The sequence below is a fragment of the Hemiscyllium ocellatum genome, chromosome 17 (assembly GCF_020745735.1).
Source record: "Hemiscyllium ocellatum isolate sHemOce1 chromosome 17, sHemOce1.pat.X.cur, whole genome shotgun sequence".
Classification (NCBI taxonomy): domain Eukaryota; kingdom Metazoa; phylum Chordata; class Chondrichthyes; order Orectolobiformes; family Hemiscylliidae; genus Hemiscyllium; species Hemiscyllium ocellatum.
This window is the reverse complement of record NC_083417.1, coordinates 16,834,064-16,848,470: the sequence shown is the minus strand read 5'-3', so window position 1 is coordinate 16,848,470 and position 14,407 is coordinate 16,834,064. Positions and strand designations below refer to the sequence as shown.

Here is a 14,407-nt window from a genome sequence, read left to right as displayed (position 1 = left end):
TGCTGCAACAGCCTATCAGCAATTACTATTGTGATTTAAGATCAAAAGAGAGAACCTTAGGGAGGGCAGAATTAGAATTAGATTTATTGTAGTGTGTACTCAAGTACAGGAGTACAGTGAAAAGTGTACAATGTCACCTCTCATGGTACTATCTGAAGTACAAAGTATCTTAATTGAGACATATAGATAATCAGAGGGTTAGATAGGGTGGACAGTGAGAGCCTTTTTCCTAGGATAGTGATGGCTAGCAGGAGGGGATATAGCTTTAAATTGAGGGGTGATATATATAGGACAGATGTCAGAGGTAGTTTCTTTACTCAAGAGAGTAGTAGGGGTGTGGAATGCACTGCCTACAACAGTAGTAATTGGTTCCACAGGCCGGCACAACATTGAGGGCTGAAGGGCCTGGACCACACTGTAATGTTCTATGTACCTTGGTATAATTCTTAGATACAAGGGGTGCTTGGGTACCAAGGGGTGCTCAGTGAGTGACCATGGAACTGCTCCTGAAGAGAATGGGGAAGGGGAGTGGGAAGTGGGAGGAGAACCTGAGACTAAAAGGACATTTAAAGTAAAGAAAACAAAATGATTCTCAGGTCTCAGACAGTCAGACAATTTCTTCCTTCGAATTCACACTGCTGAAACATACACAAGCAACTGACAGAGATTAAATATTGAGTAGCGTCATCCTTGTGCTAGAACAACACATTATAAAGCCTGGGGACAGATGAAATATCAATGGAGCATATCAGAATGTAAACTATATTGAAAGGGGCAGGTTCTTTATTCAAACAACCTCTTAGGGTACGACAAATGATGTGGCATTTGGATTACTTAGGATGAATTGAATTTCAAACTGTGCCCTGAAGATAGATGTGTTTTGGAAGATGTCTCAGTAACAGAATTTACATATGTCTGCTGCAAATGAAGCGAACTCATAGCCACAAGCACCAGGCAGCAGAGACCTTCCCGTTAGCTCCATGCTTGGAGAAACAAAGTACTTGGCTGCACAGAAGGGATATTATACACCGATGGAGAGTACTGCTCCGGATGCCTCCTAGGTCTCAAGGTCCAAGTGTCCAAGACAAGGGTTTCAAAGATACCACCTAAACCTCTTTCCTCAGTTACTGAACAACATTGGGTGTCAAATCTGCACAACTGCTATGAAAACAATGGAGGAGGAACTCTGCATTTACATAGCAGCTGTCACAACTTCTGGACATCCGCAGACAAAAAAGCTCCTCCAATTTGAGCAGCCATGATTTGAAGAGATCATGCCTTGCATTGTTTGAACCTGAAGCTCGGTGACATGTTCTTCACATCCTTCCGTCTCACTTTGTTTCTTTAAGGCACTCGTGAAAACCTTCCTCTTTGACTAAACGTTTGGTCTTCAGGTCTTATATCTCCTCAGTACTCTTGGAGGTGACTTCTGGCAGTTTATGATGTTTAAAAGGTGCCACACAAACTGTTTATTATTGGACACAGCTGTTTTTGTAATCCAAGGAAATGGCAATCAATTTGCAGGCCAGGCAACAAGAATGAAAAAGGACCAGATAGTTTACTTTCCTAAAGCCACATTGGGTGATGCATAAATGTTGGCCAGGATGTGGTAATGTGGGCCTCAAACACCATAAGAAATATGAGCAGGGTTGGCCCCTCAAGCCTGTCCTGTCACTCTGTCACATTATGGCTGAAGTGTCCAAGGTCACAATTCCTTTTTTGTGCCACCCCCTCATTGCCCTCGACTCCCTGATGCTTCATAAATCTACCTACCTCCTCTTTAAATACTTTCAGTGATCTCGCCTCCACAACTCCCTGGGATTGTGAACTCCTGACACTCACTCCCGTCTAGGAGAAGAAATTCCTTTCATCTCGGTTACAGAATAAGGAGGCATTTAAGTAAAAATACACCCTGGTTCAAAGTTCCTTCAAGAGTGGAAACATTCAGGGCGGCACGGTGGCACAGTGGTTAGCACTGCTGCCTCACAGCGCCAGGGACCTGGGTTCAATTCCCACCTCAGGCGACTGACTGTGTGGAGTTTGCACGTTCTCCCCGTGTCTGCGTGGGTTTCCTCCGGGTGCTCCGGTTTCCTCCCACAGTCCAAAGATGTGCGGGTCAGGTGAATTGGCCATGCTGAATTGCCCGTAGTGTTAGGTAAGGGGTATGTGTAGGGGTATGGGTGGGTTGCGCTTCGGCGGGTCAGTGTGGACTTGTTGGGCCGAAGGGCCTGTTTCCACACTGTAAGTAATCTAATCTAATCTAATCTCAACATCTATCTTGTCCACCCTTCTCCAAATCTTATGTTTCAATAAGATCACCCCCTTTGTTCTTCAAAACTCATATTAACAAGGGCCTAACCTGTTGAGTGTTCCTTGATGCATCAACTCCAAGTGAGTCTCTTTCAAACTGCTTCTAATATCAGTATATTCTTCCTTAAATACAGGGACTAAAACTGTACAGGATTCTCCGGTTACTGCTTCATCAATAGCCTGTGTAGTTGTAAGAAAGCTTCCTTTTTTTTTAAGCTTAAACCCCCAGCAATAAATGCCAGAGTTCTATTTGTCTTCTCCTACATTCTACCCTCTAGTGTTTCTGTGTTGTCAGTGTCTCTTTATCTCAGTAATTGATTCTTCCTTTAAAGTTAATGACCTCACACTTTCCTACATTAAACTCTACTTGCCAAGTATTTTGCCTGCTCACTGACAGCCCCTTGCAGATTCCTCATGTCCTCATCTCAACATGCCTTTGCACTTATATTTGAATCAAAAACAAATGTGGATGCACTACACTCAGCCCCTCGTTAATACGGATGGCAAATAACTGAGGCCCTAGCTCTGATCCACTGGTTAGGTTTCTCGAACCTGAAAAAGATTCATTAATATTGACTCTCAGTCTTGTGTGTGTTAACTGATCCTCACTCCATAGTCATGCATTGCTCTGAGCTCCTATCTGCTTTAATAATCTTTTATGTGGCACCCTATTGAATGCTTTAAAGAAATCCAAATATGTTGCATCCACCAGTTCCCCTTTGTCAACTCTGTTATATCCTCAAAGAATGCTAGCAAATTTGCCAAACCTGATTTCTCTTTCACAAAACCAGTTTGATTGCATTCAGCTTTTCGAAATATCTTGTTACTTCTTCCTTAATAGTGGACTCGAGAGCAGTTTCCAATGACAGATGTCAGGTTAATTGCTTACAATTTCCTGCTTTCACTCCCCCTACCTACTTGAGCAGGGGTGTCACATTAGCTTCATTCCAAACTGCTGGGGCCCTCTTAAGAATCAAGTGAATTTCGGAAGATTTTGAACAATGCCTCCATTATCTCTGCAGCTCCTTCCTTGAAAACACTTGGATGAAACCATCAGGTGCTGGAGGCTTGATTGGTTTTAGGTCCACTTGTTTATTGCTTGCAGTGGAGACTGTCACAAGACTTTAGGTCAATGTCATCTCTCAGACCTGGTGGCTCCAACAATGGACTGAAAGTTATCAACAATCCCAGAGGACCACAGGCTCATCTCTCGTGAGACAGAATTGACTGTTTGAGAGTTTAACCCAAAGGTAACTGCACTGCAGGTAAACGGTGAGGGTGAGAAGGAAAAGCCGAGATGGGAATTGAGCTCTCGCTGTTGGGGGTCAGAAACCAGCCATCCAACTGACTGAGCTAACTGAAACCTGACCTTTACTCTGCACTCCACTTGATGGCATGGGTGAGGCAGTGAGACCCAACACACTCTCTCAAGCAGGACAAAGCAGAGCATTTGCCAACAATGCAGATTGTAAAATGTTACACAAGCATCGTAGACTTTAAGATAACATTGACATGCTTCCATTTCTCTCTGTATTTATTATTAGCATCAACTCATTCTCTCCCTCACTGTTGTGCACAATCCCCCATTCCACAGCAACATTATTTGAGGCAGCAAGCCTCAATTAGGCTGTTGGCTTGGGATATCCTGCAATCGACTGTGCCAGGTTAAGAGTAAGTATCCCTGTGGCTTTGTGACGAATCATGTCAGAACAAAGAACAAAGAAAATTTACAGTCCAGCAACAGGCCCTTCGGCCCCCGAAGCCTGAACCGATCCAAATGGACTGTCTAAACCTGTCGGTCAAATCCTAAGCATCTGTATCCCTCTGCTCCCCATCTACTCATGCATCTGCCCAGATACATCTTAAATGAATCTACCGTGCCTGTCTCTACATCTCTGCTGGCAACGCATTCCAAATGCCCACCACCCTCTGTGTGAAGTACTTGTCACATGTATCCCCCTTAAACTTTCGACCTCTCACCTTGAAAGCATGGCCTCTCGTTATTGAATCCTTCACCCTGGGAAAAAGCTTGTCTCTATCCACCCTGTCTATACCCTTCATGATTTTGTAAACCTCAATCTTGCTCAACTCACAGAGCATGTCCAGAGAAAAGACTAAGTTCCAACACACTGTTTAATTGTGATTTGCAGTGTAACAAGCTTAATATTTACAGAGGCACACAAGCTATCGGACAGGAAGGGAACATCATGATCCACCTGTCCACAAAATATTGTCATTCTCTCGTTCTTAGATGTTTCAATCTCATGCTCTGTTGGACACTCCAATAGTGCTGTTCTATTAAATAATCTCCTCACAGAAGCACGCAATGGGATTTTCAGCAGGACAGGCAATGCTTACAGCTTTTAACCACTGGGAAAAAACATTTAGTTCTTCAAACACTTGGGAAGGATGACCACATCTCTGTGATCTAACCGAAAAGATTTCCCTTTGCTCTGGTACAGTCAATCAAATACTCGACAGCAGAATTCCTCATTTGCCTGGGACAGGAGAATCCCAAATCATTTCTGTGAACTCCTATTGTTCACCCCCTATTGATGTCCCCTAGCCACCATTTCATTTTAGCTGGATATTACCATCAATCCTGTTTTGTTCTTTTTCTGACTGGAAGACACAGTGTACCAGGTTCGGACCCAAATTAAATACAGATCACCCATCTATGTGGCGTGTTGCAAGACTTCCCTAATCTCCACCATCTGCCAGGCTCCAGTCTGATAACTGCAAAGCAGTGAGAGACAAAAGTACAGGCAAGAAAAGCACAGCAGATTATTTCCTGGCAGGAACCTGTGTAAGAAGAAGAGGAGTTATTTTCTTCCCTTTACTGAATATCCTGAGTCTGTACTGTGTGTTAGCCACACTCTCCTGAAAACTCAGTCACCTAGAGAAACACAGTGGCCTTAAAGGTGGTATTCCAGCCTTTCTTCACCACCTCGGTCTACACCATTTTCCAGCAGCAGACCATGGTTCGAGAGCAAGAGTGGGACCCTACTAACCTTTGCAACCAATGCAGCATGGAACGGGCATTTAACTTGATTATTCTCCAGAACAGTACGACTCTGCACCACACTGAATTTTCCTATTGCTTTTTTTGGGGTCATTTTGTCCAGTTAGTGGAAGGATTTGTCGAATGGGAGAAAATTCTCGAGAAGCTCACAATGAGCACAGAACAGGAGCTGCATGTATAACTCTTATCATGCCCTCAACGCACCAGGCCATCTGAATCAGTGGGGGAACGATGGTGATCGCTTGTGAAACCTCACAGTCACCCAACCTGTTGTATGACACTTCACAGCGACAGAGCATGTGGCTCTAATGCAGCTCTGAATCAGCTGGCTGTTTTCCCTCCCTCTCTCTCTTACTCACACAGACACACACACTCACACACACACACACTCACTCACTCACCTCTGGGCTCTTCTGCTTGTTTGGCGAGTTTGCGGAGTGCGGCTGCAAAGCTGGCAGAATGCGCTGACGGTACCGACAAGGTGCTGTTAGCTGCCGGGCTGCCATTGGGCACTATGGAGCCATTGAGGGAGGATGGGTTGAGGGGGCTTACGGTGGCCGTCGTCCGAGTTGCAGTCGAGATCATTCCCAGTGAAGGTGACTTTGGCTCATGGCTCATGCCTAGAGGTTGGTGATGGTGAGGAGTTGGATGGGGTGGGGGGAAGAAGGGTGGAGGGAGAAACAGAAAAAAAAGGAGAGAACAAAGATTTAGATGGGAGGGGGAGAAAAGAGCTGAAACCTTCCTTCTACAATGCACGAATAGGTTAAGTGAAAGCAGGACAATATGATTTGTATGCAGTAACTTGCTGTATTTATAGCATTGCATTGTTTGACAATTTTGAAACAAGGCACTAATTTGTGAAATACTTTTGGAAGAACTACATTAAGAGGTAATAAGCTAAGCTTTCAAATTGAAAGTGGTAATACACACATATATATTGTGGACGCCCATGTAATGATACACACTTGCATGTATATACACACACACACACACAAACACACACAGAACAAATATGCATGCATGCATACTCAGATATTGTACATGTTTATGTATATATACACACACAAATGTGCAGACACAAAGACCCAATCTCAGATAAGCAGCTGTTCAAGATTCACAATCTATAATTTTTGGACTGTATTTAAGATAGATAACACTGGCATTTTGTCAGGCTGGAGCAGGCAGCCTATTGAGCAGGTTTACAAGCACATCAATTGTGACATGTGACCCACAGCGTCCTCTCACATTAAACACGAGACTAATTACACTTTCTCATGAACTTTTGACAGGCAAGTGTTGGCACCAGTTGAGAAATAGCTGTCTCTCGGAGAACAGGACCAAGGGATCATATGCCCTTTGGCCACCTTGTGGCCAATACGTTATAGATAGTGACAGGCAAAAGCTGAAATGCAAGCATCGAAGGGAATTTAGGATTGCATCAATCTGTTGGAGTGTCAATAGAATATTTCCACATTTTCTTTCAAATCACATACAACTCAAACTCCTGAAGTTTCAAGCCAAGCGGATTTAGAGTCATACAGCATGGAAACAAACCCAAATAGCCCATGCTGACCAGGTTCCCAAATTAAATTAGTCCCAACTGCCTGCTCCTGGCCCAGAACCCTCCAAGCCTTTCCTATTCATGTACTTATCCAAATGTCTTTTAAAGGTTGTAACTGTACCTGCACCCACCACTTCCTCTGGCTGTTCATTCTACGTGTATAAAATACAAAAGTGGCTAGCTTTTGCATGAGACCAATCAATGGGAAAGACCTGGCATGACAGGAGGTGATGGGGGTGTGATCAAGACAGCACAAGTAAGGGTTGGCATGAGACTGGAAGATGCTGGGACATGATACTTCACCCAGTCCCACAAAAATCTTAATATTTAAGGGAATACTGACGTTTTCTGAGCAGCTCCAGCTGTGATTTTCTCAGTCAATCACCAGTTTTCGGGCCAAGAAACGGAAATTTGGATGTATTAACCATGCGTACCCTAGTCCTAGGCTTCTTGGGTTATCTTTTTAAAGAGTTTAATTTTTGCGATAGCTCAATGTATGCAAAGCACAACAAAAATGACCATATTCCAAAGGATTGGAACGCTGAGGTGGAGAAAGTGAGGACTGCAGATGCTGGAGATCAGAGTCGAGAGTGTGTTGCTGGAAAAGCACAGCAGGTCAGGCAGCATCCGAGGAGCAGGAGAATCGACATTTCGGTATTCCTGATGAAAGGCTAATGCTCCTCGGGTGCTGCTCCCGACCGGGTTGGAACATTAACCCTGGACTGTAACACAACGCTGTTAGGGTGCATTACTCAGAGTAGTCATGGTTCACATTCCCAGAAAAAAATGCATGTGAGTGAGGTCCAGTTATAAACAGATTCTGGATTAGTGATGCTGGAAGAGCACAGCAGTTCAGGCAGCATCCGAGGAGCACTATTCCAGAATCTGGTTTCCAGCATCTGCAGTCATTGTTTTTACCCAGTTATAAACAGGCCAATCAAACGCACACAACACAAAAGTTATACAAAATGCCGAAGCAGACTAAACTGTTGACAGGTTCCTCAAATATCTGTCCAATATCTTTCCGAATTTATGAAACCAGCTTTGACATTGCACATAAACAAAATGAGTGTAAACATTTCTCTATCTCTCAGAGATCATTTGACAGCAATTTTAAACCTATGACGAGCTTTATGATTACTGCTGTCAGTTGGTTATGTTTCAAACTGTCTCCTATAATTTAGGACAGAAAAGAATTTGAACTGGACGATGGTGTGAATGTGTGTTAAACTCTGCCCGGTGACAATCCCATGTGACCTGATTGCCATAGAGATGGCAGCCCAGAACAACATCTGTTGGAAGTCAGGTGCGAGCTTTAACACCCGGAAACAGAGGAGAAGATGGCCTTTCTTGCTGCTTGCAGACTTTCAAAGGCAGACTAAGAGTTTGGGGGGAAACATCCATGATAGATACTGCTGAGCCAGGCAGAAGGGAAGATTAAGCTCCAAGCAGAATGCAGGTAAGGATGGAAAACCAGTCTGAGGAAACGAGACTGATGGACAGTGCAAGACCATGGAATCAGCAGACCGGAGCCTGCAAGGGACAGTGCATTTGATTTACACAAAGGGTTGACTGAAAGGCAACTTTGTGTTTGAAAGAACACTAGAAAATCCATCTTGGTGAAGCAAGGAAACAGGATCCTATTGGTGCAGGCCAGGAGGGTTCAGATTTAATACCCACAGCTGGAAAAAGTGAGGACTGCAGATACTGGAGATCAGAGTCAAAATGTGTGGTGCTGGAAAAGCACAGCAGGTCAGGCAGCATCTGAGAAGCAGGACAGTTGATGTTTCCAGCGTAAGGCCCTCATCAGGAATTTGGGGGGGGTGGGAGGAGGAGGAGGAGAAATAAATAGAAGGGTGGGGGTGAGGGTCAGGGTGGGGGTGAAGGTAGTTGGGAAGGCAATAGGTGGATGCAGATGGGGGGTGATGGCGATAGAACATAGAACAATACAGCACAGAACAGGCCCTTCGGCCCACGATGTTGTGTCGAACATTTATCCTAGATTAAGCACCTATCCATGTACCTATCCAATTTCCACTTAAAGGTCACCAATGATTCTGACTCTGCCACTCCCACAGGCAGCGGATTCCATGCCCCCACCATTCTCTGGGTAAAGAACCTACCCCTGACATCCCCCCTATACTTTCCACCCTTCACCTTAAATTTATGTCCCTTTGTAACACTCTATTGTACCCGGGGAAAAGTCTTTGACTGTCTACTCTATATATTCCCCTGATCATCTTATAAACCTCTATCAAGTCACCCCTCATCCTTCGCCATTCCAATGAGAAAAGGCCTAGCACTCTCAACCTATCCTCGTACGACCTATTCTCCATTCCAGGCAACATCCTGGTAAATCTCCTCTGTACCCTCTCCAAAGCTTCCACATCTTTCCTAAAGTGAGGCGACCAGAACTGCACACAGTACTCCAAATGAGGCCTTACCAAGGTCCTACACAGCTGCAACATCACCTCACAACTCTTGAATTCAATCCCTCTGCTAATGAACGCTAATACACCATAGGCCTTCTTACAAGCTCTAATCCACCTGAGTGGCAACTTTCAAAGAGCTATGAACATAGACCCCAAGATCCCTCTGCTCCTCCACCTTAGTAAGAACCCTACCGTTAACCGTGTATTCCCGCATTCTTATTTGTCCTTCCAAAATGGACAACCTCACACTTGACAGGGTTGATTTCCATCTGCCACTCCTCAGCCCAGCTCTGCATCATATCTAAGTCCCTTTGCAGCTGACAACAGCCCTCCTCACTATCCACAACTCCACCAATCTTTGTATCGTCTGCAAATTTACTGACCCACCCATTGACTCCCTCTTCCAAGTCACTAATAAAAATTACAAACAGCAGAGGACCCAGAACTGATCCCTGCGGAATTCCAGGTTGGAGGGGAGGGGGGAGCAGACAAATGGGAAGGAAGATGGACAGATGGGGCAGTACAAGAGGGTAGTGCCGAGTTGGAGGGGAGATGGTGAAGTTGACATTGATGCTGTGTGGTCAGAAGGCCCCATTGCAGAAGATGAAGCGTTCTTCCTCCAGGTGTTAGGTGGCTTGTATTTGACAGTGGAGGCAGCTTAGGACTTGCATGTCCTTCGTTGTATTGGAGGAGGGAGTTGAAGTAGTCAGCCACAGGGTGGTGGGGTTTGTTTGGAGTGTGTGTGTCCCTAAAACGTTCCACGAATTGGCGTCTTATCTCCCCAATGCAGATGAGATCACATTGAAAGCAATGGACACAGTTGATGAGGTGTTTGGATGTACAGGAAAATCTCTGCCAGATGTGGAAGGATTCTTTGGGGCCTTGCCTACACAGTACATTGTATAATATGTAAATGTGGTTTGGGACCTCTGGTTGCAAGTTAAGGAAGCTTACCCTTTCGCTGTTTAAGTGTTTTGGGCGCCTATTAAGTAATATTCATTGATGTTGATCTTAGCTGATTGAGTTCAGATCTTAAAATGCGAAATCGTGTCATGGTATTTTTTCGCATGGAACAATGGGAATTTCGTATCTCTTTTAAGAAGTTATCCGTCTCTATGTGGATTGCAGAACTTATCTGGATATTGACTCATATGCCAGTGCAAATATCTTTCAAAAACTGATCAACTCGAAAACTTCTGTTAAGTCGCCTCTTACCCTTTGACCGGCCCAGCAAACAAGACAGCGGGAAAGGAAGAACGATCCCGTGAGTGAAGTAGCAGAAGAGTTGGAAAGGAGGGAAAGCCAAAAGTTCAAGGATTAAAGATCAAAGGAATGATGAAGCGCCAGGCAGCAAGAGGGGAGGGCGGTGTGAGCAAAAGAGACCAAGGCAGCTATTCTCGAAACAAAATCAGAAATTTGCTGGAAAAGCTCAGCAGGTCTGGCAGCATCTGTGGAGAGGAATCTGAATGAATGTTTCAGGTCCAGTCACCTTCCTTCAGGACTATTGAGCAATCCTCATCATGGAAGGAGAGGGAAACAAAAACAGATTGGCGCACACAAAGGGAAAACTGAGAGAATGTAATACTTAATGGGCTAGAGGGGAAACCTGGATGCATGGAATCATAGAATCCCTACAGTGTGGAAATAGGTCATTCAGCCCATTGAGTCTACAGTAACCCTCCGAACAGCATATTACTCAGACCCATCCCCCCCTATTCTATCCCTGTAACACAGCACATCCCATGGCTAACTCACCTAGCCTGCATCTCCCTGGACACTATGGGCAATTTCCCAAGGCCAATCCACCTAACCTGCACATCCTTGGACTGTGGGAGGAAACTGGAGCACCCAGAGAAAACCCACACAGATGCGGGAGAATACGCACACTCCACACAGACAGTCACCTGAGGGTGGAATCAAACCTGGCTCCCTGGTACTGTGAAGCAGTAGTGCTAACCACTGTGCCACCTTGCTGCCCCAAGGTGGAGGGTAGAGTGGGCAAACAGAATGGCAATGTTTAGAGAGTAGGAGTGAAAAGGGGAACAGTCAGTATAGTGGCGATGGTGGTTGGAGGGGGGAGGCGTGCTGGAGGAACAGAATCCAGAATTTCAAAACTATATGACATTCCATTTCATAACTGTATGGATTCAGTTTGAGAAAATTAATATATACTTCCATTATAGGCACTCCAACAAATAACTCTTGGTAGTTCTAACGTGCTGCGCCATTAGTTGGTGGAGATGGATTTCCCAAAGAGGAGGCAAAAGAACTCTACATTCCTGCGATTTCCTCAGCAGATTTACAAAGATGTTGCCAGGGTTGGAGGGTTTGAACTATAGGGAGAGGCTGAACAGGCTGGGGCTGTTTTCCCGAGAATGTCAGAGGCTGAGGGGTGACCTTCTAGGGGTTTATAAAATCATGAGGGGCATGGATAGAGTAAATAGACAAAGTCTTTTCCCTGGGGTGGCACAGTACAGAACTAGACGGCATAGGTTTAGGGTGAGAGGGGAAAGATTTAAAAGGAGAGCTAAGGGGCAACTTTTTCACACAAAGTGTGGTACATGAAGAGAATGAGCTGCCAGAGAAAGTGGTGGAGGCGAATACAATTACAGCATTTAAAAGGTATCTGGACGGGCATATGAATGGGAAGTGCTTAGTGTGAGATGGGCTAAGTGCTGGCAAATGGGACTAGTTTAGGACATTGCATTGGCATGGATGAGTTGGACCGAAGGGTCTGTTTCTGTGCTGTACATCTTTATAACTCCATGACTGTATGGACTCAGCTCTAGGAATCAATACATATTCCCAATATCGGCATTTCAACAAACAATTCTTGGTAGTTATAATGTGGTGCACCATTAATTGGCTGAGATGGATTTCCCATCGGTGACAGCTCAAAGAGGAGGCAAGAGAACTCTGCAGGAAATTCCTGCGTTTCCTCACAGGCTGGCAACAACAGGGATGAGGCCTGGTCAGACCTGGGATTGGGGTTGGTGTTGAAGTGGGTGAGGAGGAGGAGAAGGGGGCAAATATTCAACTCTCCCTCACCAGCTTTGCGAGAGGAAGAAAGAACATCTCAACACTTGAAGAAAGCCCACATCCCTGCTCCTCACTCCTGTGTGCCTGAGCAGAGTGTAAGAGTAGACATTGGTTATCAGTGAGGCGCAGGATTAGTTTTTATGTCTGATATAATTGGTTAACAGGGCTCATAGAAAACCACCATCACTTATTAAACCTTACCTCGGTGTGAATCATCATTGTGAGGGTCAAGAGGGTGAAAACATTGAGAGGGAGAATGAACAGATAGCTGATTTCCTCTGACAGTGTATTTAGGGATTCATTAACGAACAAAATAAAAATACATTACAACCTGATTTAACGAAAAGGGAAGGGGACAATTGCAAACACTGCTCCCTTAAGACTCAGTGTGGAAATGTTGCTTAGAACCATTTGTAAACATTCTGACGGTGATGCTGGACTTTGCAGTGTGACTAGGAAAGGTTTAGAATTATAAAGCTTGCTGTTGCAATTCAGCAGCCTTCTCATACAACCAGCCTGTAAACTGGTCCCACTCGCAGCCAAACAAAAATAGCCGAGGTATCACAATGGGCACGTTGATCCTGTCAGGTTAGACAAATGGCAGCATTTGACCAAGAAAGGCTTGATCGGGGGAAGGAGTGGGGGGGGGGGGGGGGGGGGGGGGGAATAAAGAGCAATAGTCTCCCCCTTTAATGGGCTTCACACTATATTCCCCACAACAGCTGAAGAGATTGTTTGCTATTCCAATTCGTAGCATCAGCGCTTGGGAATAAATTACTTTGCTGGGTGTGTGATTGATGAGATATGATTGCACATGTAGTTTATTGGGTAAGGAAGACAAGTGGTGCTCAGCATCTCAGAGGGAATGGTGGGGGGGACAGTGAAGCAGCCCCTCCAGGTCATTACGACCAGCTTGCTCTGAATTACGAAAGCTTCCCTGTCACCCGCTCTTGCACGTGTGTGACTCTCTGCACTCCGTGCTCGTTAGTTGCAGGCCTCACTTTATTTCCTCCCGGTCCCCATTAATGCCACAAAAGCCATTACTAATCACAGATCTACTGTTTCCTGCGGTTCCCTAATTACAAAAACCCAGTCCGCGGCAGTCTTCTGACTTCAAACCACATTCTGCGATCGCCATGCACTGTAATTACAAACTAACAGTTTGGATGATTTTTTTTTGCTGGATCCATGCTGGACCCCTCCTGGATAATTATCCCCTAGAGCGTTGAGCTGGCAGGTCTCCTATTTAATCGGAGGCACACATTTGTGTCCTGCACTTCATAATAATCTCTCTTGACAATTTTCATTACAATTGGAAGAATGTTGAACAAATAAACAGTATTATTTAGCTGCCTCCTTCATCTCAGACAACTTTTCCACCCCCTTGGGGCTGGTACTCAGCATATTAACAGTGATAGGCCTGTATGTATGCTGCACACATGATAGCATATGACATTCAGCTGATCTCTCTACAAGCCAGTTGAATTCTATGGTCCATTATCATAAAACTTGAATTTGCAGGATTTTTTTTCCTTACAAATGTCCTGACTCTTTTTCTACCATCCCCAACCCCCAAACGTTAAGCGTTTTATTTCTGTTTTTCACAAGTCAAGTCATGACTGCTACTTCAATCTTTATCTCTCCTCTTTTCCATAACCCCAACTGACCAAACTAAAAAAAGCAGCTAATTTGAATTCCTCCCCAATGAAAGAGAGATTTGGACAGAGTTAATGGCAGCTGTCTTTTCCCTAAGTTGGGAGATTTCAAGACGAAGGGCACATTTTTTTAAGTTGAGAGGAGAAACATTTTAAAAAGACGAGGGGCTTTTTTTTGACATGGAGGGTGGTTCATGTGTGGAATGGACTTCCTGAGGATGTGCTGGATGTGGGTACAGTTGCAATATTTGAAAGACATTTGGACAAGTACATGGATAGGAAAGGTTTGGACGGATATGGGCCAGGAGGAGGCAGGTGGGGCTAGTTTAGTTTGGGATTATGTTTGGCATGGACTGGTTGGACCGAAGGGTCTGTTTCTGTGCTGGAT

The 14,407-nt window shown here is 44.8% G+C and overlaps 1 protein-coding gene across 14 annotated transcripts in view; it reads right to left on the bottom strand.

Annotated features, from left to right (window-relative positions):
• The window catches only part of gse1b (Gse1 coiled-coil protein b), a 336,737-nt gene that overhangs the window by 95,347 nt on the left and 226,983 nt on the right, over positions 1–14,407 (bottom strand). For 12 of the 14 annotated variants that reach the window (XR_009645607.1, XM_060837970.1, XM_060837959.1 and 9 more), the window contains exon 2: positions 5,734–5,952. The exons of the other annotated variants lie outside the window; for them this stretch is intronic. Coding sequence is in view for 11 of the 12 variants with exons in the window: in XM_060837959.1 (XP_060693942.1) it covers positions 5,734–5,952 (219 nt within the window). In the remaining variant the exon portion in view is untranslated. The remainder of the gene's footprint in view (positions 1–5,733; positions 5,953–14,407) is intronic. 14 annotated transcript variants of the gene reach the window in all.